At 50.3% G+C, this 27,039-nt stretch overlaps 4 protein-coding genes across 6 annotated transcripts in view; 2 read left to right on the top strand and 2 right to left on the bottom strand.

Moving 5' to 3' along the window:
• The first annotated feature begins 25 nt into the window (after nt 1-25).
• Nucleotides 26-1,602, top strand: LOC108628709 (uncharacterized). Its single transcript, XM_018030803.2, has 3 exons — nt 26-647; nt 991-1,058; nt 1,146-1,602. Exons 1-3 carry the CDS (start codon nt 536-538, stop codon nt 1,578-1,580), a joined length of 615 nt encoding a protein of 204 aa, XP_017886292.1. The 5' UTR covers nt 26-535; the 3' UTR covers nt 1,581-1,602.
• A 138-nt stretch (nt 1,603-1,740) lies between these two features.
• kl-2 (dynein heavy chain 2, axonemal kl-2) lies at nt 1,741-20,285 on the top strand. The gene is made up of 62 exons (XM_018030920.2): nt 1,741-2,012; nt 2,126-2,583; nt 2,672-2,808; nt 2,879-3,221; nt 3,329-3,848; nt 3,917-4,053; nt 4,191-4,336; nt 4,412-4,505; nt 4,586-4,756; nt 4,848-5,037; nt 5,113-5,209; nt 5,309-5,560; nt 5,622-5,749; nt 5,827-5,945; nt 6,032-6,146; nt 6,203-6,336; nt 6,411-6,833; nt 6,932-7,083; nt 7,138-7,388; nt 7,485-7,705; nt 7,797-7,911; nt 8,055-8,226; nt 8,320-8,495; nt 8,582-8,744; nt 8,829-9,053; nt 9,121-9,409; nt 9,476-9,613; nt 9,689-9,859; nt 9,949-10,240; nt 10,330-10,421; nt 10,579-10,782; nt 10,884-11,089; nt 11,178-11,363; nt 11,436-11,655; nt 11,755-11,921; nt 11,989-12,209; nt 12,265-12,374; nt 12,440-12,555; nt 12,617-12,717; nt 12,809-12,969; nt 13,127-13,426; nt 13,533-13,820; nt 13,894-14,084; nt 14,179-14,354; nt 14,419-14,570; nt 14,673-14,837; nt 14,907-15,073; nt 15,159-15,330; nt 15,435-15,647; nt 15,736-15,951; nt 16,082-16,232; nt 16,330-16,479; nt 16,582-16,714; nt 16,863-17,207; nt 17,275-17,547; nt 17,703-18,047; nt 18,125-18,259; nt 18,339-18,615; nt 18,687-19,094; nt 19,216-19,734; nt 19,896-20,046; nt 20,105-20,285. Exons 1-62 carry the CDS (start codon nt 1,760-1,762, stop codon nt 20,257-20,259), a joined length of 12,948 nt encoding a protein of 4,315 aa, XP_017886409.1. The 5' UTR covers nt 1,741-1,759; the 3' UTR covers nt 20,260-20,285.
• A 32-nt stretch (nt 20,286-20,317) lies between these two features.
• Nucleotides 20,318-25,885, bottom strand: LOC108628767 (uncharacterized). 2 transcript variants are annotated; one of them, XM_018030921.2, is made up of 4 exons: nt 25,630-25,885; nt 23,589-24,591; nt 22,420-23,512; nt 20,318-22,286 (listed from the first exon to the last, which is right to left on the bottom strand). In XM_018030921.2, exons 1-4 carry the CDS (start codon nt 25,779-25,781, stop codon nt 20,437-20,439), a joined length of 4,098 nt encoding a protein of 1,365 aa, XP_017886410.1. In that variant the 5' UTR covers nt 25,782-25,885; the 3' UTR covers nt 20,318-20,436. The 2 variants fall into 2 exon arrangements, with proteins under 2 accessions (XP_017886410.1, XP_017886411.1); XM_018030922.2 differs by lacking the exon at nt 25,630-25,885 and adding an exon at nt 24,891-25,161.
• Nucleotides 25,886-26,331: 446 nt separating this feature from the next.
• Nucleotides 26,332-27,039, bottom strand: part of LOC108628768 (coiled-coil domain-containing protein 142) — a 4,366-nt gene continuing 3,658 nt past the window's right edge. For both annotated transcript variants that reach the window (XM_026816741.1, XM_018030924.2), the window contains one exon: nt 26,332-26,521. In XM_026816741.1, coding sequence (XP_026672542.1) covers nt 26,385-26,521 — 137 coding nt within the window. In that variant the 3' untranslated portion in view covers nt 26,332-26,384. The remainder of the gene's footprint in view (nt 26,522-27,039) is intronic.

The raw sequence follows: 27,039 nt of genomic DNA, 5'->3' as shown, positions 1-27,039 counted from the left end.
CTGTATAGCCAATACATCCATAAATTCCCGTTTCATGTACGAGACAGCGATAACAAATGCTTAAGACGATCTTAAGGATAAGCAACGACTCTAATACCGGCCTATGACTCGAAACGATAGTCCTGGTCACTATGAAATTAATTGTGCAAGTACTTACGTTAAATTGAACATTGCGAAATTTTTGGAAAGGCGCGAAGCGTTATTAGCGTTAAGGCGTGAGAGGGAGGAAGAGCGATACGAGCAAACAGGGTGGCATGGAAAATGATTTGTCCCGAAGTTATCTTCCGAGGATTGCGCGACGCAAGTGAGAATCGGTCGTCGCACCATATCTGTTGGATTCGTTGATCCGATCCGACGCGCATCGTGACACGATATCAGCGTGTCGGCAAGTCGGGACATCGAAACGGCTAATTCGAACCGGTGATCGACAGTATTTAGGCAGTATTTAGGGTTTCGAGGATATCGAGTCGAGAAGGATATCTGGAAAGTTGGTGTCGTCGTATCATCTGGCAGATCGAAGAACAGCGAGTGAGCGATGGACAATCAACGAGATAAGGTTCAAGACGATGACGAAGATCCACTTCTGGATCTACACAGAGAATACTTAGACGCTGAGTCCTCGGACGAAGAGGAGGCAAAGAAACAACGTAAGATTCATGCGTGGGAAATAAGACAGTACGAGGCATGGAAGATTCGCTCAAGGAACTTTATTTCTTATTATAATTTTGTACAGTGCGACGGGTGCGACCCTTCCGCTCCCGAATCGACCCTCTCTCTCCTCTTTCCTCGCACTACGCCCATATACGCGTACATACCTACCTATTTCCCGTGATGCACTATTCAATCGATGTACTTATCATCGATGTGCCTGTTCGGCAAATATATTTTCGCGTAGATACTTCATGTTCTTCGGATCGACTTCGGTCGCCCTTGTACGTAAATTATTAGATGAATGCGTAGCGGGCACGTGAAAGTGTGTGCGTTTCGCAGGAAAGGAAGTAGACGAGATCGAAGAGGAACTCGGACCGACCTACGATGAACAGGAATTGTCGGACCTGGTCAGTGTCGAACGAACATCGTGGTCAGACAAAAAGGCAAAAAAGAGAAAAAAAACGAAGACTGCTTATCCCCGTTCCGTTTGTTAGGTAAACTGCGTGAAAGATATGACGACTTTAGGCGGATTATCCGAGGACGATTGGAGTTACTACGTCAAGATGACGATACGGGAGTTTATCACGAGTCCGAACACAATTACCACTCTCACTCTATATTGGTTGCACGACCGGCTGACCGCCTCCCTGTCGTTTCCCTTGATCCCTGTATACGAACTGTGTTACTTCGTGAGAGAGCCGCGCGAGATTCTGCGGATGGAGACGTTCCGCGATCATATCCTGTTCGGAACGATCAACGACAAGGTGGAGTACCACCTACTCTCGACGATGCGAAACGTTTTAGCCCCGGTTTTTCTCAAGATCGACACTTGGCCTGACAGTATCCTTCCCTTCTCTTGCGGACACTGCGATCCACCGTCCACCAAATGCCTCCGCAGCTGCGTCACGCAAACGCGTGGGGTTTCTTAACTAGCTTTGGTGGATCGTGTATCGCGACCTTCGTTCTACCACCGTGCACTGTACCACGTGATACCGATCATAGTGGTAGCAGCAGTGGTAGAACGATATCCCGAATCTCGAGTCCGTTCAATCGTGCCTTCGTTCCTTGACCGGAGACAACATGCGTCAAGGCTGAATTCTACACGAACATGGATACCTTCTTGTGCAACTTGACGGATCTCGCGTATAAAATGTTGGGCTTGACGGTGATATATGTGCCGCGGGAGGGAAGCGATCTGATGAGCGACGAAGCGAAAGCCGACAAGGAATTGATCAAGAGATTGGAGGTCGTCGTGGCACACTGGACCACTCAAATCAGGATAGCCCTCTCCGATCAGGAACAAGCAACGCCGAACGAATTACTCTGCCTGAAGGACGAATATGACTTCTGGCTGTATCGCTGTTAGTACCGTTTCCTTTCTCTCTCTCTCTCTCTCTCCCACTTTATCCATTAATTCGTGGTCACGCTGTATGTACGACACGCGTACGCCGATGTCTAATCTCATCGTGCGCAGATGACAATCTCTGCGGTCTGGACTATCAGCTTCAAAACGCTACGGTGAAGAGGATTGCGGACTTCCTCTCGGCGAGTCATTCGACGTACGTCAGGCAGTTCATCTCGTTGAAGGACGAGATCGAGGACGGGGTGAAAGAAGCTAGATCGAACATCGAATATCTTCGAATTCTGGTGGAACCCTCCGCGAAGTTGAGCGAATGCGTCGAACCCTCGAGCATCGACCGACACCTGATGTCGATCATTCACCTGTTCAGGACGATTTGGCTCAATTCGCCTTACTACAATGTCCAAGAGAGAATCGAAAATCTGTTTAAGGCGCTCAGTAATCAGATCATCATTCTATGTCGCAATTACATCGACTTTAAAGAAGTATTCGCTGGAAAAGCCAGGCAATCTATGGAGAAGTTGCAGGAATGCGTGACCGCTTGCGTAAATTACAAATCGCTCTACGACAATGTACGACAGTGAACTCTTTATTCTTACACGTCCCCCTTCTCTCATTCTCTCTATGCGTAGTACGTAATTGTTGGTCGTCGTTGTCCAGATTGCTCAGGCTCACAACAGCCTGACGAACGTACCGTGGGACTTAAACAGAGACAACGTGTTCCAGTACATCAATATTTTCATCGGCAGATGCCAGGACATGATCGAGATTTGTCAAGCAATGATCGACTTTGCGAGGTTCGTTTGACCGAGTTTCAGCCGATTCGCGCGAGTACATCGTCGTATCACACGTACGCGTGCTCGACAGAATGGACGAGACGACGGAGGTGTTCAAACCGATGTTCAGTGGGACAAAGGGAGAGGAACGGGAGCGAGTGTGCCAGAAGATTGAGAGGCTGTTTCACGAAGCATTGGCGGAGATTCGGTACAACCATCAGAGGATCTTGGACGTGCATTACGGCGCGTGGCACGACGACGTGTTCAACTTCCGTACCGAGATGAAGGATCTGGAGGTGATAGTCGAGAATCTGGTCGCGTCCGTTTTCGTCGGTATGAACAACGTGCAGGAAGGAATCGAAGATCTTCAAGGATTGTATCCTTACATGAATCGCGAAAAACTGAAATCTTTGTTCGACGGTAAAACCGCTGAGGTACGAGCTCTCTTTCCGCGCGGGGTGGTTCTCGTAGTTGTAAGGATAAGGGTACCAAATGGTGGGACAGAGAGAGAAAGAATGTACATACGAAGGTGCGTGTGTAGATTTGGAAGCTGTTCAGCGAGGACATCAAACGTACGAAGCAGGAAGTACTCGACGAAAGGGAGAACTATCCTTCGATGACGCCATATTACGCAGGAAGGGCGTTGAACCTTCGCTCGAAAGGCGCGCGCCTGCAATCGGCGAGGGAGGTGCTCGAGAGGGCGATATGGATGCCGTATTGTCCCCTCAGCGTCGAGATCTTCCATCAGCACGATCTCTTGAAGAGATCCATTGAGGATCTGGTCACCGACTTGCACAGTAGATGGGTTCGCGAGGTCGGCGATAATCCGCGAGCGAAACTCGATCGTTCCTTGATGCGGCGAAGCGACTCGAAAGAGGGGTTTCTCGAGTGCAACATCGACGCGGCTATTCTGAATTTGTGTCGCGAAGCCGCTTATTGGATCACTCTGAAATTCTCCATACCCGTTCAGGTGAAAATCGTCTACGACAAGTGGGAAAATCTTCATTTTGTCTATGAAAGCGTTCTCGCCGTGGTGATTGGCTATAACAAAGTGGTCAGAGGTAATAAGCGACGCGGTGACTCGGTGATCCGCGTGCGTGCTACTTCGCTGCGCTCGTCCATGTTGCAGCGTTGGCGATGGCCGAGCGAGAGCTGTTCCGCGAGCTGATTCAGCAGCTGGACAGGAAGATAAATCCGGGTTTAAGCAAGCTGACGTGGAACACGGAATACGTAGACGCCTACATTGAGGATTGCTTCAACCAAACTGCAAACGTGCGTCACTTCGACCTACCTTCCTACCTTCTTCTTTCTCTCTCTCTGCTGTTCTCTCTCGCCCATTTTGAAATTGACGACGGAGAACTCGGGTTCATTTCGCAATGAATACGTTGCCGCGCCTCTATCAGCTTCAGGAATTTGTGGACGTCTACAAGGAATCGATTCATCAGATCGTATCGATCTGTGAGAGAATCTGCGACACGCCGATGATAAAAATCAAACCGAATTACACGTACAGATTGAACGAGTTGCAAGACGAATTGGTCAAAGTCAGGTAGATATCGCCGTTGCAAGTATACAATGTATGTACGTACGAGTACATGGATCGTATTCGCGTACGACATTTCAGGGACGAGACCTTCGAACTTCTATTGGATTATCACAGGACGGTCTTCCAGTACGTGATGGTCATTTACGATGGAGTGAAAGACGTTATTCGTGAAGTACGCGAATGCGCTTAACTTACAATTGGCCATCTAGCCGCGTAGCGAGATATCCATTTACGACTACCCTTGTGTTTCAGAGTTTGCAAGCGTGGAAAGTCTTTCTGAGCCGAATGGACGTTTTGATAGGCGAGGCTTACAAGATGTGTCTGATAGAATCTATGCAAGCCATGTACACTGCTCTGCACGGGGATGGTACCACGCCGCCGTCGCCGCTGATTTTGGTCCACGTGGAACTCATCGATAATAAAGCATGTAGTACACGTCTAGACGCTTGGACGCATTTTTTATTTACTTTCTTCCCTCTTTCCTTCTCCTTCCGAACACGTATGTCCGATCTAGATCAAATTCGTTCCGGATCTGGCGAACATCGCGATGGAAACATCTGTGCTGTTCGATAATCTGTTGGAACCACTGAAGAGAGTGACTCGGTTGATAAATAAGTTCAAGTTCGATATCCCGATCCTTCCTTTTTGGAAAACGTACGAGAAGGATTCCGAGTTGCTCGACCTTCAACAGAAGCTAAACGACGGTCAATTTGAACGCGTACTCGCGCGCGTGTCGTTTCGCGCACCGGTCTAACTTCGATCTATTTCTACCGTTTTAGAAGTGAACTATTGTTTCGTTCAGGTGCAAAATTATCTGAAGAGCTGGGAACCGTTCCAGGAAATATGGGAAATGAACAGGGAAATGTATCTTCAGAGGTAAAAGGGGGCGAGAGCGACAATACGTTGCGCAAATATATTGATAAGTTGTCAAGTAACGCGACGAGAGAACGAAGAATCGATGTTTGCGTTTATCAGATACGAGAAATTGAAACCTACTGCGGCGACGTTCGACTCGGACATCAGCAGGTACACGATCATCGCGAATAACGTTCAGATGCAAGAAACGGTGATGACCGTACACTTCCTCGACGTGAACGCCGACGGCCTAAAGGGGGCCATTATCGAACAGTGTTCCGTTTGGCAGCAAAAACTGATCGGTGTTCTGCTCCGACAGACTCAGAACATGGTCAATCACGTGTATCATTATATCGCGGACAATTCGAAAAAGTAAGCGGAGGTCGATCGGTGGTCGCGAACATCCGAATCTGAACCTATCGTTTGCGTATAGAATAACGAAGGAGCCGACGGACCTGATCGGCATGCAATACCTGATGCAATTGTTCGACAAACTGATTAACGACGTTCCTCGACAGGAAGAGGAATTCCCAAAGATCCAAGAGCAATATCAGACTTTGGGTGAGCCGGTTCAGATCCCATAGACGACTTCGCGAAAGTGTGCACGCGTTATAAACGACTAATAATCGCGTTCGCAGAGAAATACGAAGTGAGTCTGACGTTCGACTTCAAACGGAAGGTGCACGACATAGATCCTTCCTGGGCCGCGTATCTGGAACTGTTGGAGGAATGCGAGGGCATGTTGAAAGAGAAAAAGGTAGCTATTTTCTACCTGTCGAATGAGTCGTTCGGTCGTCGATATCGTTACAGGTTGCGAACACGTTTTTTCGCGTGTTTTTCTAGGAAGAATTCAAACAAGTCTTGTTGGAAGACGTGATAATGTTCCAAGACGAAGTGACCGCTCTGGTGGGGAAATTTTGGGACACCGGCCCATTCACTTCCGAATGGGAACCGAAAGGTTGGTTGTGATATCGTGGTCATACGTATATGTACATACGTCTGTCCGTGACGTAGGCGCGTTCGCCTGGTTGGAGTACCTGGAGCGGGAAGCGTCAGCGTTGAGAAGAAGAGAAAGCAAGTTGAAGTCGCAGCTGGGGATGTTCGGCATCAACCAGCCGGATTCTTTTGAGTTGATGCAATTGGATCAGGTTCGCGACGACGAATCATCTCCTTCACCGGGGTGCAAAACGAACGTTAGTCATTCATACGTTTCTCGGCTCAGGACACAAAAGCCATCGAGCTGGTGTGGCAGATCACGAACGAATGGAACGAGGCGTGGGAGAGATACCGAACGGAAAACTTTTGGGACATCGAAATGGAAGAGATGGAGACCACCGCGAACGTCCTGTTCAGAAGGTTGAATCGTCTCAGCAGAGAATTGAAGGAGAAGAATTGGGAGATCGTTGAGCATTCGAGGGGGCGAGTGGACAGATTCAGGCGCACTCTTCCGTTGATCACGGACCTGAAGAACCCGGCGATGAGGCCCCGGCATTGGAATAAAGTGAAGGAAGTCGTGGACCGAGAATTCGACGAAACATCGGCCGATTTTACTTTGGATGCCATCGCGGAGATGCAGCTTCAAAATTACGCCGAGCAGATCAGCGACATCTCCAATTCGGCCACAATGGAATTAGCTATCGAAGCTGTGAGCGTACAACATGAATATACATACGTTATCTGCTCGTGCTTCGTTCGTATGACTCGTCCGTCGAATTCTAAATAATTTCTATCGTGAACAAATAGGGCCTGAAGGCGATCGCCGATATCTGGGAAACTATGCCGTTGGAAATGATTCCTTACAAGGACAGAGGAATATACAAGATGAAGAGTATCGACGCTATAGTGCAATGTTTGGAGGAGCATCAGGTTCAATTGTCGGCGATGAAAGCAACGAGGTGAGATCGCGAAGGCAGCAAATCGCAGACGAGATGGAACGAGACGAGTTGCAGGTTCGTCGAGCCGTTCGCGGAAGAAGTCGATCACTGGGAACGTTCACTGTCCACCGTAGGGGAGGTTCTCGAGACGACTCTGGTGATCCAACGGGGCTACATGTACATGGACAATATATTCACCACGGAAGATATTCGGAAGCAGCTGCCCAAGGAGACCGACGACTACGACAAATTAACGACGCTCTGGACTCGAATCACGTCGCGGATGGCGTCCTTCGGTCTGGCGCTTCCGGCCACACACAATCCACGTTCGTATTCGTTCTCGCTCCCAAGATTCACGTCTTTCTCGCAAATTTCCTCATTTGCGAACGAACGTAACGTTTGATCGGTGATCGCCCGCGTAGCCGGACTGTTGGAAGTGTTGAACAAGATCAGCGATCAGCTCGAGTTGATGCAACGAGCTCTGGAAGAGTATCTTGAAACAAAACGGCACGTCTTCCCGAGATTCTATTTCGTCTCGAACGACGATCTTCTCGAGATACTCGCGAACGCAAAGAGACCAGAACTGATACAACCGCATATCAAGAAACTGTTCGAATACCTAAAGTTTCTCACCCTCGGCAAGGTACCTACCGCCTTGCGATTCTTCTTTCTTTTCTAGTCTTTTCACAACATTGTCACGAGTCTCTGATTCGTTTCCAACTTTCTGGTCCCAGACTCTGGCTGGAAAGCAATTAGCGACCGCGATGAACTCGAACGAAGGGGAATGCGTCGACTTCAGCGAAACCGTTACGCTCGAGGGCCAAGTGGAAAAATGGCTCTGCAACGTCGGTTAGATCTGATCCGGTTCTTTTATTCTCCTACTCATCGTTAGATTAATAGAAATTTCGAATCGAGCATAGAAATAGATCAATGAAGAAGAATTTGGTAGCGTCGGAAGTATTTACAAGTAGATCGTAACGAACTCGTTGCAGAGACCGCGATGAGAACCAGCCTGCGCGAAGTATTGAGGCACTGTCGAACTGCGTTGCGAAAAATGATCATGAGACGCGACAGATGGGTGAAGGAGTGGCCCGGTCAGTCGGGCATCGCATCGACTCAGATACAATGGACGGCGGATTGCACTCGTACTTTGTTACACTGCAAGTAAGCTCGTTTCATACGTTCATACATACGTCCGATAGCGATACTTGTCGCGATCGTTGAGCGTGAACCGAAACGAGAATCGTTCGCATATAGGATGGTAGATTCGAGGAAGCCGCTGAAGAAATTACGGAAACGGCAGAATCAGGCGCTGAGCAGGTACACGGATGCGATCCGGAGCGAGCTGAGTAATTTGGATCGATCGAAATTCAAAGGTATCGCGGTGATCGAGATCCACGCCAGGGACGTCATAGAGAGGATGTATCGAGCGCGTAAGACGTGTTCGGTCAAACGGTGCATCGAGCTGCATCGCGTTCCTCTTCCGCAGAACACGCGTTTCAGTTTCCACGTTTCTCAGATTGCAAAGACGTCTCGTCCTTCGAATGGCTGTCGCAACTACGTTTCTACTGGGACAAAGACATCGACGATTGCATCGTTTGGCAGACGAACACGTATTTCGTCTACGGGTACGAGTATCTCGGGAACACGGGTCGATTGGTGATAACTCCGCTGACGGACAGGTAACGTCGGAAGTATCGCGCGACGACACATTTCGTAAGTGAATTAAGCGTCCAGTGGTGGTTGATTCGACAACCCCTCCGTAGGTGTTATATAACGCTGACGACGGCCCTTCATCTGTATCGAGGAGGCAGCCCGAAAGGACCGGCCGGTACAGGGAAGACCGAGACGGTAAAAGATCTCGGTAAGGCTCTAGGATTCAATGTGATCGTTCAAAACTGTTCCGAGGGACTCGATTACAAGAGCATGGGCAGATTGTTCTCCGGCCTCGCGCAGACCGGCGCGTGGGGTTGCTTCGACGAGTTCAATCGGTAAATGAACAAACCGACAGACGAAGACAAATGGCTTCTAATTCGATTTGAAATATTTCAACGACAGGATAAACGTCGAAGTATTGTCAGTGGTGGCTCAACAGATACTCTCGATACTGACCGCCCTCTCACAGAAATTCACCAGATTCGTGTTCGAGGGCGTCGAAATATCGCTGGTGCACACTTGCGGCATTTTTATCACGATGAATCCGGGTTACGCCGGCCGGACCGAGCTTCCCGATAATCTGAAGTCGATGTTCAGGCCCATCTCGATGATGGTACCGGACAGTAGCATGATCGCTGAGATCAATTTGTTCTGCGAGGGTTTCGAACAGACGCGTGTTCTCGCCAGAAAGGTTTTCCCTCCCGCGTGCTAATTTTATGTGCCACACGCATCGCGTCTTCAACAATTCTCCCCGCAGGTCTTCACGTTGTACACGCTGGCTCAGCAACAGTTGAGCAAACAGTATCATTACGACTTCGGTTTGAGAGGCATAGTGACCTTGACCAGATACGCGGGAAGGAAGAAGAGAGCGTATCCGGATCTACCGGACGAAGAGGTACGTTTCTTTCCCTCGTTTCGAGTCAGTCCTCCTCACCAAAGGTAATGAGCGCGCGTAACCGACCGAACATAGGTAATCATCCTCGCTATGAAGGATATGAACATCGCCAAACTCACGTCAGACGATCTGCCGCTGTTCCTCGGTATCACCGGCGATCTCTTCCCAGACGTAGAAGTGCCGTCGGTGGATTATGACGAAATCATCGGTTATATAAGTAAGGAAGCCATCAAAGCGAAGTTACAGGTAATTGCAAGCTCGATCTCCGATGTTACGCGCGGAAACGAACGAACGGCGTAACATACACGTCCGGCACTTTTCTTATCCTCTTTTAGCCCATACCCCTGATATTGACGAAAGTCATCCAATTGTACGAGACGATGAATTCGAGACACTCGACGATGCTGGTAGGCGAGTCGAACACCGCGAAAACGGTTACGTGGAAAATATTACAGAATACGATGACGAGTATGAGAAACGACAGGAAGCCGGGTTACACCGCAGTCCACGTCTACCCGATCAATCCGAAGGCTTTGAGCCTCGCCGAACTCTACGGAGAGTATAATCTCATCACCGGCGAATGGCACGACGGCGTCATATCCATGATCATGAGAAAGACCTGTTCCGGTATCGCTCACATCGCTTCTCGCGCGTCGCTTTTCTATCTTCGTAGTCGTTCTGTTGTTCGTCATTCGTATCTCATCGTATTTCTGCAGACGAAAGCCCCGACACGAAATGGATCCTCTTCGACGGGCCGGTGGACGCGGACTGGATCGAGAACATGAACAGCGTGATGGACGATAACAAGGTATGTATCTGTGTATGTGTTCGCGTCGTGTACTTCTGCGGTCTAGATGTCGGTAGAACGACGACGACGACGGCTACGACCGCAACGGTGTCTGCAACGGTGCCCGCGGTCGTATGTAGGTGAACGTGGTCAGATACGATGACGAACGGTGTGACAGGTTTTGACGCTGATAAACAACGATCGCATCTCGATGCCCGACCAAGTGTCCCTGTTATTCGAGGTCCAGGATCTGGCGGTCGCTTCCCCGGCCACGGTTTCCCGAGCCGGTATGGTTTACAACGATTACAAGGACCTCGGTTGGAACCCTTACGTGAACAGTTGGCTGCAGAAGTATCAGCAAGGAAAGGAATTTGCCGAAGAGGTGAATTCTCCTGTACTTTTTTAAGCGCTTCGCGAATACTGCGCTCGGTTCGCGGTATGCGTCTCGCAGCAGATCAGAAAGTCGTCTACAATGTTCGACAGATGATGAAATTGTTCGACGAACACGTGGACGCCACTCTCAATTTTAAGCGACGAAAGTGTGAAGAACTGATCCCAGTTCCTGAGCTGAACGCCGTTCAATCGCTGTGCAAGCTCCTCGAAGTGCTTGCCATTCCGGAGAACGGAGTAGAATTTACGGGAGACACGGACATGTTCGCTAATATTTGCAGGATATGGTTCTTCTTTTGGTACGCGGTCTCCATTCACAGCGATGACGCGAGCTTCATTCAAATCGGATTGACTCCCGAGGTACAACAACTTGCATTATTCCCTTAGCGTGATATGGTCGATCTGCGCGTCCGTCAACGAGGAGGGACGATTTAGGGTGGACAATTTCATTCGAGAGCTCGAGGGCAGTTTCCCATTGAGGGACACGGTGTATGAATACTTCGTGGACTCTCGACTTCGAGCGTACGTCTCTTGGGAAGAAAAATTACCTTCGGTCTGGAAGATTCAATCTGGGTACCTGTCCTATTTCGTGACGAAAACCGCGAATCATTTTCGATTCTACTTCTTGCTTCCGAAATCCGGCAGAACCCCGTTCTACAAAATAGTGGTACCAACTGTGGATACCGTTCGATACGAGTACATCGTCGGCTCTCTGCTGAAACATCGGTTCCCGGTGCTCCTGTTGGGTCCGGTGGGCACGGGAAAGACGTCGGTGCTTCGATCGGTGCTCGATTCACTTGATGAGACCAAATACAGCGTGTTGACTCTGAACATGTCCGCTCAAACGACCTCAAAGAAAGTGAGCGCGAACCTCTCGTGACTTGCTGCCGGTCTGATAATAACTCAGACGATGGTAGATCGCGAAACGTGATACGTGAACGATGTTCGGCGAAATTCGTTTCAGGACTCGGTGGAGAGCAGACTCGAGAAACGCACCAAAGGCGTCTACATCCCCGTGGGTGGTAAAGTTCTGATCGCATTTATGGACGATTTTAATATGCCGATGAAAGAGACGTACGGATCTCAACCACCTTTGGAGTTGGTTCGACAACTGATTGGATACGGATTCTGGTACGCGTCGTTTCGTTACTCGCGCGTATCGCATTCTGATCTTCGCACCGTAACGAATTCCCGATAGGTACGATCGGCACAAGCAAACGCAAAAGTTCATACAAAGATTGCAACTAATGGCGGCGATGGGCCCACCGGGTGGAGGTCGAAACGTGATCACCAATCGATTGCTGACCAAGTTCAACGTCGTTAACATGACGTTCCCTGCCGAGAAACAGATCATTAGGATATACGGGACGATGCTGAATCAACACATCGGCGATTTCCACGCGGAAGTCAAGGGAATAGGTTCGTCGACGTTTGTTCCAAACATCAAATCATTGAATAATGCCTTTTCGATCAGCTCAAGAAATAACGCTGTCCACCATCGGACTGTACAACAACGTGGTTCACAAGATGCTGCCGACACCGGCCAAGATGCATTATCTGTTCAACCTGAGAGACATATCGAAGGTAACAGACCGCTCGAGCGTACGAGCGTCGAAGCAACGACTCTACGGTTCGTTCTCGCGATGCAGGTGTTCCAAGGTCTGCTGCGTGGTCACAAGGATTATCAGTTCTCCAGGCAGACGTTCCTTCGGCTATGGATCCACGAAGCGTTCCGAGTGTTCAGTGATCGGCTGATAGACGAAAAGTACGAAGATGAAAGTGAAAATGAAAAGAAAATGCGACTAAGCGATGTGCACGTTTTACAGGGACAGGGAATGGTTTGTGGATCGAATCAACGAGCAACTTGGAAAACAGTTCGAATCGACGTTCGCTACCATTTGTCCGGAGAAGAGGAGCCCCTTGTTCGGTGGGTACTCGATTAGCTTACAGTGTACACACAGTTGAACTCGAACTGAACTCGCACGGATAGTTTCGATCTCGATTCACGACGATCGCAGGTAGTTTCATGAACGTCTGGGACATATACGAGGATCTGTTGGACATTGCGGCCGTGAGGACTCACATAGAAAAGCAACTGGACGAGTACAATACCTCCACTGGCGTCGTTCGAATGAAACTGATTCTGTTCCGATACGCGATCGAGCACATTTGCCGCATCGTTCGCGTCATTTCTCAGGTCAGCGATCGTTTCCAACCCCATCAGTACGTGACACGTGCTGTTCGTGCCTTTCGGCGTTCTCGAACGGAACGTTGCAATGCGCGAACGGACAAAACACCGGGACCGGACTTACGTCTCATCCTATTCGCGTCGACAGCCGCGCGGAAACATGTTGCTGATAGGCATCGGTGGAAGCGGAAGGCAGTCGCTGTCCCGTATCGCTAGCTACATGTGCGAGCTTGGCATCTTTCAAATTTCGATCACGAAGAATTACAAGATGCCCGAATTTCGCGAGGACCTGAAATCGTTGTACCTGAAAACGGGCGTCGACAACAAACCTACGACTTTTCTGTTCGACGATACGCAGGTGGTCGAGGAGCAATTTCTAGAGATCGTAAACAACATATTAAGCACGGGGGAGGTGGCGAATCTGTACAAACCCGACGAGATGGAAGAGGTGAGAGTTTCGTGTTTCGCGTCACACGCGTTACCAGGTACCACGCGTAACGTATGTACTTGACCCGCCGTCGTTACGTTTCGGGTCGCGTGGGTCCCTCGGACAGATCAAGAAGAAATTGACGAAAGAGGTGATGCGTGCTGGACGAATACCGACTTCGGAGGCGATCTACTCGTGGGTGATCGAGCGAACGCGTTCCAATATGCATTTGGTGGTGAGCATGAGCCCAATCGGAGACGCGTTCAGAAACAGATTGCGCCAGTATCCGGGATTGATCAATTGTACGACGATCGATTGGTTCTTGGAATGGCCGAGGGAAGCCCTTCTCGAAGTTGGTAACAAATTCCTCGCGGACCTCCCTCTGACGCTTATCATCACCGGCGAGAGCAAACCGGTTGGCTGCCAATTAGATTTTCTGTTTGGTCTTCTCCCGTTTCGATTCCCCTTGAACTTTGTTCCCTTCGCAGGAGCCACGGCAATCGGCGGCTGGCGTGCCTCTGCCACCGCTGCAGGAACGGATGCGAGACGCAATCGCGGCTACGTTCTCCTCGATCCACGAGACGGTTTCGCGATTCTCGAGCAGAATGGCCGCGGAGATGAAGCGGTATAATTACGTGACGCCGGTCAACTTCCTCGAACTGGTCGCCGGTTACAAAACGTGGGTAGTACACTGTGGCGAGCGATCTTTCTATATGTATCTAGACTCTCTATCCGTGTCTATTTGTACACCGAGAATGAGATTCGCGTTTCAGAATGCTGCTGGAGAAACGGACGGAATTAGCGCAGCAAGCGAACAAACTGCGGAACGGTCTCTCGAAGATCGACGACACTCGGGTCAAAGTGAACGAAATGGCCGCAGAACTGGAAGTAACACAGGAACAAGTTCACAAGTCTACGAGGGAATGCGAAGAATTTCTGGTTACGATAGGTAGGTGAAGTCGCGGGGGTGCGACGCGACGACGAATCCGCGTACATGTTCATATGCGTCACAGTGAACCAGCGTCGCGACGCGGATGAAACGCAGAAATCGGTAGCTGCGCGATCTGAGAAAATTACGGAGGAACAAAAAGAATGCAAGAAGCTCGAAGAACTAGCCCGAGCCGATCTCGCGACCGTCGAACCGGCTTTGAACGAAGCTATGAAGGTCTGTATCCCGACGTTCGCTACTTCGATTCTTGACGATACATTATTACGCGACGAGACGACGATACCAAAGTTCTGAAATGACGACGCGCGGCGCCTACAGGCCTTGGACGCGCTCAGTAAAAAGGATATTTCGGAGATACGGTCGTTCACGCGCCCACCACCGAAGGTTGAGATGGTAATGGAGGCGATAATGATCTTGAAGAATTCCGAACCGAGCTGGGCGGAATCGAAACGTCAGCTCGCCGACGTCAACTTTTTGCTCACGGTACGTTACGTGCGGCTACAAGCCGTACAGTAGCTGCCAGTTGCATGTTGTCCGTTCTCATTCCTTCAGCTGCGAGACTTCGACAAGGACAATATCTCCGACAGAACACTACGAGCCATCTCTAAGTACACGTCTAACCCGGAATTCGACCCGGAGAAGGTCGGCGTAGTATCGGTCGCAGCCAAGTCTCTGTGCATGTGGGTCGTCGCCATGGAAAAATATGGGAAGCTGTACAGGTGACTCTCACGCTTCTTCTCGTACTTCCGCGCGAAGGTACATCCCGGCAAAAAGAGCGACGACGAGACGATCGAATCGTTCCAGAGTCGTCGCGCCGAAGAGAGAGAAATTGAACGCGGCACTGGCCTCCCTCAAACAGAAAGAGCAGGCGTTGAGCGATGCGATGACGCAGTTGCAGCGACTGGAGCAGAGACTACTGGAGTTGCAGGAGATGTACGACGGCAAGATGAAGGAAAAAGAAGAATTGATCAAATTGGTTGGTTCCCCTTTCCGTTTCGTAGTAGGAGATACTCTTCTGCGTTTTGCCACGTGCCAACCGCCTGTCGAACACGGAAAAGCTCGGTTCGTACGTTTTTACAGGCGGAACTGTTGAAACTGAAATTAGAGCGAGCCGCAATGCTGGTCGACGGTCTTTCCGACGAACGGATTCGATGGGAGAAGACGGTCGGATCATTGGGCACGCTCTACGAGTTGCTACCGGGCGATTGTTTGATAGCCACCGCTTTTATCTCTTATCTGGGTCCGTTCGTGTCCAAGTACAGAGAGGAGCTGATAAGCATCTGGACGAAAGAGGCGAGACAATTTCTAATTACTACGCGAGTCGCGAATTATACTGTTCGTTCGATACGTAAACGATCCGCGGCCATTGGCCGTTTCGAAGGTGAACGAGAGAGAAATACCAATGTCGCCCGATTTGAACGTGAAAGAATTCTTGGTCGATCCGGCGATCATCAGAGATTGGACTATGCAGGGTTTGCCGTCTGACGATTTCAGCATGGAAAACGGGATAATCGTGACCAGAGGAACCAGATGGCCGTTGGTGATCGATCCCCAGTGTCAAGCGGTGAAATGGATAAAAACTATGGAAGCTGAAAACGTATGTGCATACACGGGTTTTCCTGTCCTCGCGTCGCGTCGTCGTCGTGAAGCGAACGATCGACGATCGCGACGAGGTGAGACATATATAGCGCGTATAGACGCGTTATGCATCCTTTGACCCATTGCAGTCATTGCTGGTCATCGACTTCGGGCAAGCCGACTTCATCAAAGTGCTGGAGTTCGCGCTTCAGTACGGTAGACCGGTTCTCCTGGAAAATATCGGCCAAGTACTCGATCCGACGTTGAGCCCGATTCTCGATCGAGCCTTCGTAAAAGTGGGTACGTACGCGTCGAGGAAACAACGGAGCATGGGCCAAGGCCGAAAGGGTCGGGAGAACTGGGAACTGGATTCTGATTTGAGATGGTCTTCGTTTAGGCGACCAAACGATGATTAAGTTTAACGAAAAGACGATCACCTACAACGACAAGTTTCGATTGTTCATGACGACGAAGCTCGCGAATCCTCATTATGCTCCGGAGATATCGACTAAAACGACTTTATGCAATTTCGCCATCAAGGAACAGGGTAACGTAGAATCGCGACACGTTCGTTCGAACGCCAGTTCAGATCTTTTAAGAAGTATCATGAAACGAGTAAATGGAAACGAAACGATTGTTTCGTACATAGGATTGGAGGATCAGCTGTTGGGAATCGTGGTTCGAAAAGAGAAACCGCAGCTCGAGGAGCAAAAGGACAATCTGGTCTTCACGATCTCGTCAAACAAGCGAACTCTCAAGGAGCTCGAAGACAAAATACTTCAGTGAGTTCACGTGCGCGCGATATCAATCGAACGAATGACCGCGTGGATCGCGTTCCGGTCAACGCGATCTGTACGTGCATTGGTAACGAGCGTGTACAGTTCGTAGCTCGAATCACGATTGTAGCGATTCGTTTAATGTCTGGTATAGTTTACTGAACGTAGCCGGTGACACTCTGCTGGACGACTTGGATCTGCTGAGCGCTCTACAATCGTCGAAGGCGACGTCGATCTCGATCGAGGAATCGTTGGTGGTGTCCGTGGAAACAGAGAAACAGATCGATCTCGCGCGAGAGGAGTACAGACCGTGCGCGCATCGAGCCGCGATCCTCTTTTTCGTCCTGAACGACACGAGCCTAATCGATCCTATGTACCAGTTCGCTCTGGACGCGTACGTCACGCTGTTTATGCAGTCGATCGATAAGAGCTCGAAGAGTTTAAAGCTTGCTGAGAGGATCGAAAGCCTGAACGAGTACCATACTTACGCTCTGTACAAGTACGCTCGACGATCTACGATTCCGACGAAACGTTGACTTCAACAAATTCGTCTTTCGCGAACATAGGAACACTTGCCGCGGCCTTTTCGAGCATCACAAGCTGTTGTTCTCGTTCCACGTCTGCATGAAGATCCTGGATCACCAGGGCAAAGTGATCCCTAATGAGTACGCGTTCCTTCTTCGCGGTGGAATCGTTTTGGACAGAGAGAATCAGCCGGACAACCCCGTAGCCTGGCTGCCGGACGAGACGTGGGACAACATAACGGAGTTGGACAAATTGCCTGGATTCCACGGAATCGTCTCTTCGTTCGAGCAGTTTCCGCGAGATTGGCACAATTGGTGGGTGTCGATTACCACGTCTCTATGTACATATTCGCTTCGAACTTTCGTCTCACTTTCACTCGGGGAATAAAAAGTGTAAACGATTCGAAAGATCGGAAGCGAGTCGATTGGCGATGAGCCGAGCGTAAACGGATCGAACGTCCGTCGAACAGGTACGTCAACACGGAACCGGAGAACGCACCGCTGGTGGCGGAGTGGGAAACGAACTGCAACGTGTTCCAAAAGATGCTGGTGATACGTAGCTGTCGCCCGGACAGGATCTCCTTCTGTATCGCCAATTTCATCGTGCTGAACCTCGGTCAAAGGTTCACCGAGCCGCCGGTGCTCGACTTGAAAGCCGTGCTCGACGATTCCGTTCCCCAGACACCGCTCGTATTCGTTCTCTCGCCCGGCGTCGATCCTACCAGTACCCTTATGCAGCTCGTCGACAGTCAAGAAATGACCAATCACTTCATGACTCTGTCTCTGGGTCAGGGACAGGCGCCGATCGCTACCAGGTTTGATTCCGCGATTCGATTCGATCTGATACGCGCTATGCCAGGCCAGTTCGACGTTTGTTCGTTCACTCGTTTAGAATGATAGAAGTGGGTGCGAAGGAGGGTGCCTGGGTGTTCCTGGCGAATTGTCATCTGTCCCTCAGTTGGATGCCGAAGCTGGACAAGATCGTAGAAACGTTGGGTGCCAGCAAGAGCATACATCCTCAATTCAGGTGGGCAGCGATTTACCTCTCACCCCTGCGACGTATTGGATCGTTCGATGTTCCATGTCACGTTATTTGTCGATCGTAGGTTGTGGCTCAGCTCGAGCCCGACTCCCCAATTCCCGATATCGATCCTCCAGGCGGGGATAAAGATGACCACGGAACCGCCGAAAGGTTTGAGAGCGAACATGAAGCGACTCTACAGCCTAATAACCGAGAACCAGTTCGAAGCGTGCCACGCCAAGTCGAAATACAAGAAACTTCTGTTCGCTCTCGTCTTCTTTCACGCGGTGCTGCTAGAACGTAAAAAGTTCCAACAGTTGGGTTGGAACGTAATCTACAGTTTCAACGATGCAGATTTTGTGGTAACGACTCGCTAGCGTTCGGATCATCAGCTACTCGACTCCTCCACCCATTTTCCCTTCCTGTTCAACAGGTGTCAGAGAACCTTTTACAAGTCTATCTGGACGAATATCCGGTGACTCCGTGGGAGTCCCTTAAATACTTGATAGCGGGCGTCTGTTATGGCGGACACGTGACCGACGATTGGGATCGACGTTTACTAATGACCTACGTTCAACACTATTTCACCGACGAGGCCTTGACTGTGCCTCAGTACCGTTTATCGTCGCTACCGACTTATTACATCCCGCGGGATGGTTCCCTGGCATCGTATCACGATTTCATCGCAGTATTACCGAACGTCGACAAACCGGAAGCGTTTGGTCAACACCCGAACGCGGACATCACCTGCCTGATCATGGAGACGAGAAACATGTTCGAAACGTTAATGAGCCTTCAAGTTCAAGCCGTTGCCAGGGAAGAAATCGGGAAAGAGGAAAAGGTATACGACGATTAAAATTTCAAATGATAAAAAGTGAGATGAACTCTGACCGACTCGCTCGAAACGATACGTGCTCCTCGTCCACGCCTTTTAGTTCAGCTTCGTTCCGTTTCGTTTCCAGGTGATTCAATTGACTATGGACCTCCTGTCGAAAATACCAGACGACATCGATTACGAGACCACGCAAAAACTGATAGGACCGAAGAAAATGCCATTGGACGTGGTGTTGCTACAGGAGATCCAACGGTACAACGTTCTACTGTCCGGCACACGCGGCAGCCTGAGGGACCTCCAGTTAGCGATCCAAGGTCTCGTCCTGATGTCCCCCGATCTCGAGGAGATCTTCAACTGCATTCACGAGGGACGGGTTCCCGCCGCTTGGCTGACGGCTTATCCGTCGTTGAAATTATTGGGTGCTTGGACGAGGGATCTGGTGAATCGCGTCGATCATTTCGCGGAATGGGCTCGATCGACTCACCCACCGTTGCTCTTCTGGTTGGCCGCGTATACCTTCCCGACCGGATTCCTCACCGCCGTGCTACAAACCTCCGCGAGATTATGGAACGTGTCCATCGATTCCCTGTCCTGGGAATTCACAGTTTTTACCATCGACGAATCCGCCATTATCGAGCCACCAGTGGTAATCGTTTTACCTTCCTATCCTATCTCAGATCCAAGCCGGTCCTCCTCATGTTCCTTCGTGTCTCTTGGCTGCTCTTTAAACATTTTTGCGTTACCCTTGCTGCGTACCGATGCACAATGCGAAAATGCATTTACGTAGATTATATGCGTGTCGTGCAGGACGGAGTGTACGTACGGTCCGTCTACTTGGAAGGCGCCGGTTGGGACAAGAAGAACAGCGTCCTCGTCGAGCCGGCACCGATGGAACTCGTTTGCAACATGCCAGTGATTCATTTCCGGCCCGCGGAACAGTTCAAAAAGAGGACCAGAGGTAACAGCCTCGTCGATGGATAGACGGTACGATGACTCTATTGTTATTGCACGCGCAGGTCTCTACACTTGTCCCTGTTATTATTATCCACAAAGAAGCGGGGATCAGGGACGACCGTCGTTCGTCGTCGCGGTCGATCTGAACTCGGGTCCCCAGGGTTCGGATTTCTGGACGAAAAGAGGCACCGCCCTGTTACTGAGTCTCTCCACATAGATCTACGTACGCATACAAGCCCGTTATTGTTCTTATCGTTATTTACTTGCTCGTTCAGTGATCAGACTCGATTAGTATTTTATTATTTTCGATTAACATGTAAAAGGTAAGAGTTCGTTATAAACAGCGTAGCGTATATACAATACATAAAATAAAGATGTAGCAAACGACATCGTTTCAAACCGGACGAAGTCGGATACTCGATGCCAGCTCGTTGGCGAACGCGTCGTGAGCAGCTACCGCTAGAAGACAAACGATTGGCAGAACAGTGAACATTTCAGGATAGCTTCGGGACGACGATGATGCCGGTTCGTCGACTCCCATCTTCAACGTTTCGCGTTTTGCGCTGCTGAGTTTGACAGCTCTCAGAGCTGCCGAAATCGTTTCGTTCATTCTCTTGGCATACGGAGTCCACTCTGCCGGGTCGAGATCCGCCGGTTGTTCGAGCCCGACGAGCTCGTCCCTGGCTCGGAACAGGATCCGTAACGTGTTCCCGGCAGCTACTTGATCCTCGTTCTTCAGATCATCGAGCATATTCTGAACCGTGGAGTTCAGCTGCGTTCGAAAACCGATCCAATCAGCCGCGGTTTTATTGGCATAAGCGCTCGCGATTAAACTTCTCAAAGACGACAGCTCGTTGCTTAGATCGATAAAAGACTCATTGAACGTCCGACGCGCCTCGTCGAAATCAAATTTGCCTGTAGCATTCGCGCGATTCAAGATGTTCGTCACGGTGTCGTTGATCTGTTTCTTAAAATTGATCCATTCGTCCGGAGGAATGATAGGAGGGATATATTTCGAGTAATCGAACTTCGCTGAATTCTCAGCTTTTTTTGACGCGGCTGCCCGTAGAATCGGTTTTGTCGTCGTCCCTCCCATTTTCGCTAGCCATTCCGCTCTGATTTTCGCGATTTCGTCCTTTAATTTCGCAAAATCGTTCGCGGTGGAGTACTGGAAAGCGTACCAAGCTGCAGGATCGATGCTCGTCGTCGCCGGTTTCTTCTGCTCGATATCTCCGACAGTTTTCACCAAGAACTCATTGATTTGAGCTCGGAAGTTCAACCAATCGCTGGTCAAGTTTGACAACTGCGAGTCAGCAAAATTTCCTCCTGCTGCCATTTCGACAGGAATCTCCGTAGTGGGTCTTTCAGCATTTACTTTATCCCTGAAAGCGGAGAAACGATCCTTGATGTCATCTCCGAAAGTGGCCCAAGCTGGATCACCCGGGGGAGGCATGTTTCCGCCTATATTAGAGATCGCGTCGTCCAAAGAGGATATAACGTTGTCTTTAAAGTTCTTCCAGTCGAAGATCGCTGATATCGGAGTGGTCGCATCCATTGATTCCATTCGATCGACCTTCATGGCCTTCAGTTTCGGAACGACGTCCGCCTTCGCGGAGGCTATCTGATTCTTGAGATCCGCGAATCGATCCACGATGTCACGCTTAAAAGCGATCCAGTCGCCTGCTGTTGCGGCTGGTCCACCGCCGCTGCCGCCTCCCAATATAGATTCAATAGAATCGTTAAGCGACTTCATCAGATCGCTTCGAAACGCGAGCCAATCCTGGTAGACGGTCTTCGCCGGTGGCTCGGTCGCTCTCAAGATAAAACTATCTTTATCGTAGGTCATGGACGTCTTCTCTATCGGTGTCGCCGGTGGATGTAAACCAGAAAGTTGATTTCTGAGATCGGAAAACGTATTGTTTATATAATCCTTGAAGGCCAACCAGTCCGTGTCCAGCGTGGCCGTCGATCGAGTGCCGTTTATATAATCAACGATGTTTTTAATCGTCTCGTTGATGTTACTCTTAAACGCGGTCCAGTTCACCGGGGCGAAAGGTGCTCGCAATTTAGGCACGACATCGTCTTTCCACGGTTCGAAGGACGGCGCGGGGATATCCTCGCAGGGCATCACGGGATTGTCCGGACCGATCGTTCTCATCACTTCGGCCTGCGTTTGCGTTATCCCCTTGGAACAGTCGCAGATCAATCTCGCCAGCGACGATTTACGTAATTCCACGAGCTGCTCTGAAAAATGGAAACAAGACAAGTGGAAAACGATCGATGAACGACGAGATCTATAAATAGCGGCGGCGAGTAAGTCACGTAACGCGTAATGCGTAACGCGTAAAATAGCACGATTCGACTGATCGAATCTTACCTTCGGTGAATGAATGCGGTTGACCGGATAACTCGTACCAAAATCTATCGCCCTTCTGTAATCGAACGAACTGATCGGCGATCAGACAGGAGAACGTCGGTCCGACTATACCACCGGACGCGTCCGGCAACTCGGCCAAGGCTCCAGTGTACAAGTCGACGTCGTGGACAGACGAGTACAGCGACGAGATATCCTGTAACGTCTGCGGATCCAGATATCCCGCCAAATCGGAAAAGGTTTCGACCTTTCCGAGCCCGCAATACTCCCTCCATTTGGTGTAACCGGGAAGACCGTGGTCCCTTCCGCGTTGAATGTTCAGCGACACGAGGTCCAGGCCACAGGGGATCGTGACGTTCCCGACGGGATCCTCGAAAAGATGATTCGTTAACTGAGAAGTGACGTGAGCGGACGTCATCTGTATCGTGTTTCCGGTTGCGGAGGCGATCGAATCCCGGACTCCGGTCTCTCCATACAACATATACGGGTTGAACAGCATTCTGTGCAGCTCGACGTAAGACGTGGTTCCTTTCTGCTCGTCGGTCATCTTCATTAAACCTGGTAGCAGAGTGTGAGCGAATCTGAAGGCAGCAGCCGCGAACTCATTCGCTATGCTCGGATCGTTCTTCGGATCCTCGATCCATTGCCTGTAACCGGTCGGGAGGGGTCGCAGATCGCGTAAATTCGTTTCTCGATCCCCTAAGACGACGGGCAGGAACTCCCGGTAGGTGATGTGTTGCAATTGAGCGCCGACCACGCGTCGAGCCTCTTCGTACAAGGTCTGATCGTCCCAGAAAGGGTTGATCTCGGCCAGTTGCTCGACGATTCGGTTGTGCTGCCGCGCCCAGAGCAGATGCATCGTCGTCAGGTGGAGATTCTCGTTGGCTCGAGCGTCACCAGCCGAAAAACAGTATCTACCCCTCGCTTTCTCGACATCCCGGTTGCAACCGTCGTTAGGATTCTTACTTGGCGGCAGCAAGCTTCGACCGTCCGGCGTCAGTTGCATCCTCAGACGGCCACCGACGAACTCGCGAAGATCTCGAGCCGTGCCCGCGTCGGATCCGTACACCGTCGACCCGTCGATGAACGCAGTTACCTGTCTCATCGAAAAACGCGAACGTCGAAGCAGGCGATTGCACGGATTCAGATCGGAAAATAGCGTAACGCTGTACCTGATTGAGTTGCTGTCTGGGTCCAAGCATGCATTGGGGAGCCGGTGCCGATCGGACGAACTCCATGCAAGTTCTGCCGGTGACGTCGAAAACGGGGTCGCCGGAAGAAATGGGAACCGGGAAACACTCGGGATGACCGACGGACGGTGGACAGCAGGAGATCGAGGTTCCATTTATTCCTTGACTGATCGCCGTCGCGGTGATGTCGTGATCCAGAAACTGACCGTACACCGCGAGCATCACCGTGAAACGGGGATTGCTGCTCGGCGAAGGTTTGTGAACCTTCAGGCTGATTTCCCTCGCGGAAGGTAACTCGACACCCAAAACCGATCGACGCGGAACTTGAACACCGTCCGCGTAATCCGGTGGCAACGATCTTCTGAACGGTGTCATAGCGGCTCCCAGTTGCATAGGCCTGTTGCAACTCCCGTCGAAAGTTCTATATTTATTTGTGGGACATTCTGGTGCGCTTCGATGTTTGCAAACGCCCAGAGATCCCCAGCCGCCATCGAAGAAGCTGCCGAACGCGGAAGCCTCGCCCAGGGCAGTTCTCGCGGATTCTATCTTTTTGGTGGCCGCGAGTTCGGCTGTGGCTGCCAGAGCCAGCGCACCGACGCTGACGCAGGTGCTCACCGCGTACCGATGCCTGAGCTCCGGCGACGAGGGCGGAAGCGGCGAGATCAACGCGGCTGTGTCTGCAAAGACGCGCGCGTCCATCGCTCGTCGGCCCGCTTCCAGAGCCTCTTCCGTCTCGTCCTCCGTCAATTCCGCGTTCGCGGACGACGGAAAGGTATTACCGGGAGCGCGTACGACGCCGTTCCCATTACTGAAAGAAGTGTACGAACCGGATCCGGGAGCGAAGCCTAGTCGAAGCATAGTCAGATTCGCGGCACCGACGTCCGTGCCGGTGCTGTTCCTGTTGGTGAGACTCGGTTCGAGGTCCGCGATGTCGTGACTCACGGAGTAACTCACTGTCACTATCAGAGCCATGGTGAAGATCGCTCTGCAACAACGAATCGATTCATCCCTGACGTTATTCGTGATTCAGGTTCGTTCATCGTTTCGTACATATCGTGCATCTACGCGTTTACCGAACGCCACCGTAAAAGTCGGCTCATACGCGATCAAGGTCGGTATCACGTAACGAGTAACGCGTAACGAAGATCGATCCTACCTGCGTCTCGTTAGACGTAAACGGACATACGTACTTACTATTGAAAATGAAAAAAATGCGTTCGATCGCGCGTAGAAAATCGTGAAAGACGGCAAAAAAGAAGATAAGATCGAAGAGAAGAGACTCACACGGCGAGCGTGTACCCGAGACATCGCAGTCGCGTACGACGACTCCTTCGATGAGAATGAAATGGCACCGAATCGTGCACGTAGTAAGCCGGGGCTGGCTTGTCGACGTCGCTGGTCAACGCGGTCGTCTCCGAAGAAGACATCGCGTAATGGAAGAACGAAGCGTACTCGTAATGCACTCACGGCGTTCTCGGTTATAGGTAAGTATTGCGCCGCGCGACTCCCCGAGCTAAGCCGCAACCGCAGCGTAAAACGGGTTCGCATTTCTCGCCGCCCCGCGCCACGGTACGACGACGGCAATCGAGGTGACCGATGATTTTTACGTAATTGAGTATCCGCTCACGGTGGGGGCTCGATGCGGAATCGTCGGTTCCATTTCTTTTGACGGACCACGGCGATGTGTCCGAGTATCGAAAGCGACGGTGACGGCGACGTTTGTTTCAGGCACGACTTCTCGATCTGCCGTTAAGCCGCCTAAACGAGGACGAATCGGCAGATCGGCACCGACCAGCTGCGAATCTCGTCTTAAGTTACGTTCAAGGTATTACGTATGCACGCGTGCATGTTAGGCGTTAAATACGATGTACGTGAATCGCGACAATGATAAATAATAACGGTGACCTAAAATACGGTATAAAATACATTGTACGAAACCCTCGCGGAAGATAGACGGATCGATGCTTGGATAGAAATTGAGAGGGAAGGGAAAGAGGAACGGTAACGGAATCCGATTACTTACATCAATATGGCGCAGATGCAGCATTGAAACTGTCGAATTCGGGTCTTCCGTGTCCTCAGGAGGCCCGCGAATTCCACGTAATCCGGTGAATCGAGCGGTCTAGCCAGCGAAGTCCTCTCGTCGATGCTAGTATCCGCGTACTGCTGATACATGGTGCAGACTGGACGTTGCACGTTCGACCGGCAATACCTCACTGCACCGCCCCCGATGCGTATAGAAAAGAGACCGCAGACCAGAGGGATTACGATGCATCTACTTGTTGTCGATCGGTGATCGAACGCGAACGAAACTGGATCAGACACTGGACCGTCTTGAACGAGGTGACGCGACGAGTCGTTGTCTTCGCCGTGTCACGAATGTATGTATAGGAATATCCGGTCGCGTTTCACGGCTTGGTCACGGTGTCCGGTCTTCTCGGGTGAAAACCTTTCGAATCATCGCGCAAAGTTCTCAGTCTTGCAGTTCTGCAGTTTCGCAAACGCTTCGGGTCCGGCTGTTTGAAAATCTTAACGAATATGCGCTACGCCAATTCTACGGTATCTCGCTTTATATCCATCAGTCAGGTAGATTAAAAATAGGCAGAAAATGTTTGATACGAGGATCAAGCAGTGAGTTTCGACGTGTTCTACGGCTACAATTGCATCGACGAAGAACTCGTCGCATACGTGAACATACGGCTTCCTCTTGGACTCCTATCGCCGGTTGACAGGCTTCGCTCCGGCGAAACCCGAAACGAGACCTGAATCTTTTCTCCATTATTCCGTACAGCAAAAATTGAACTTCTTCGAGGCACGAAGCTCCAACCACTGCTCCTGGTTAGGGACGTACATTTCCGCTGGCATGCGTTCCAATCCTGGTGATTCGGGCGAGCCCCGTTCGTTCGTTCTCCTAGCTGACAGAGGATTACTTGCGTAGGTGAAGGTAAACGTAGACGGACCGTAAACGTTTCGTTCTATACATATACTATCACAGAGGAGATGCTATTAAGGATGTATCGGCTATACAGTCAGTCCCAAACGTTTAGTATCTCTTGGAAAAATCTCGGAAGAATTGAAAATTCTTTTTGCTCAAAATATAGAAAAATACTTCAAATGAAAGTTGTTTTACTCCTAACTTCGATATTTAATGCGTTACATATGATTATATGGCATTTTATTGATGTCGACAAAATCCGACCATTCCATCGTCGAAACAGCCAACTTTTGACAAAAAATTTCGTTTTTCCTCAATAACTCCTAAACCGTTGGTCGTACGGGAAAATTGTATAAGATCTTTCTTGTAGAGGACGACGAGATCTACAATTTCCATGTAAAAATTTTTTGCTAGCATTAATACTTAACGAGTAATTTACGAAAAACGAAAAAACAGTTTTTTGCAAATTACTCGTTAACTATTGACGCTAGCGAAAAA

This window comes from Ceratina calcarata, unplaced genomic scaffold (assembly GCF_001652005.2).
Source record: "Ceratina calcarata isolate Rehan_Ccalc_2016 unplaced genomic scaffold, ASM165200v1 scaffold54, whole genome shotgun sequence".
Classification (NCBI taxonomy): domain Eukaryota; kingdom Metazoa; phylum Arthropoda; class Insecta; order Hymenoptera; family Apidae; genus Ceratina; species Ceratina calcarata.
This window is presented reverse-complemented; position numbering and strand designations above follow the sequence as displayed.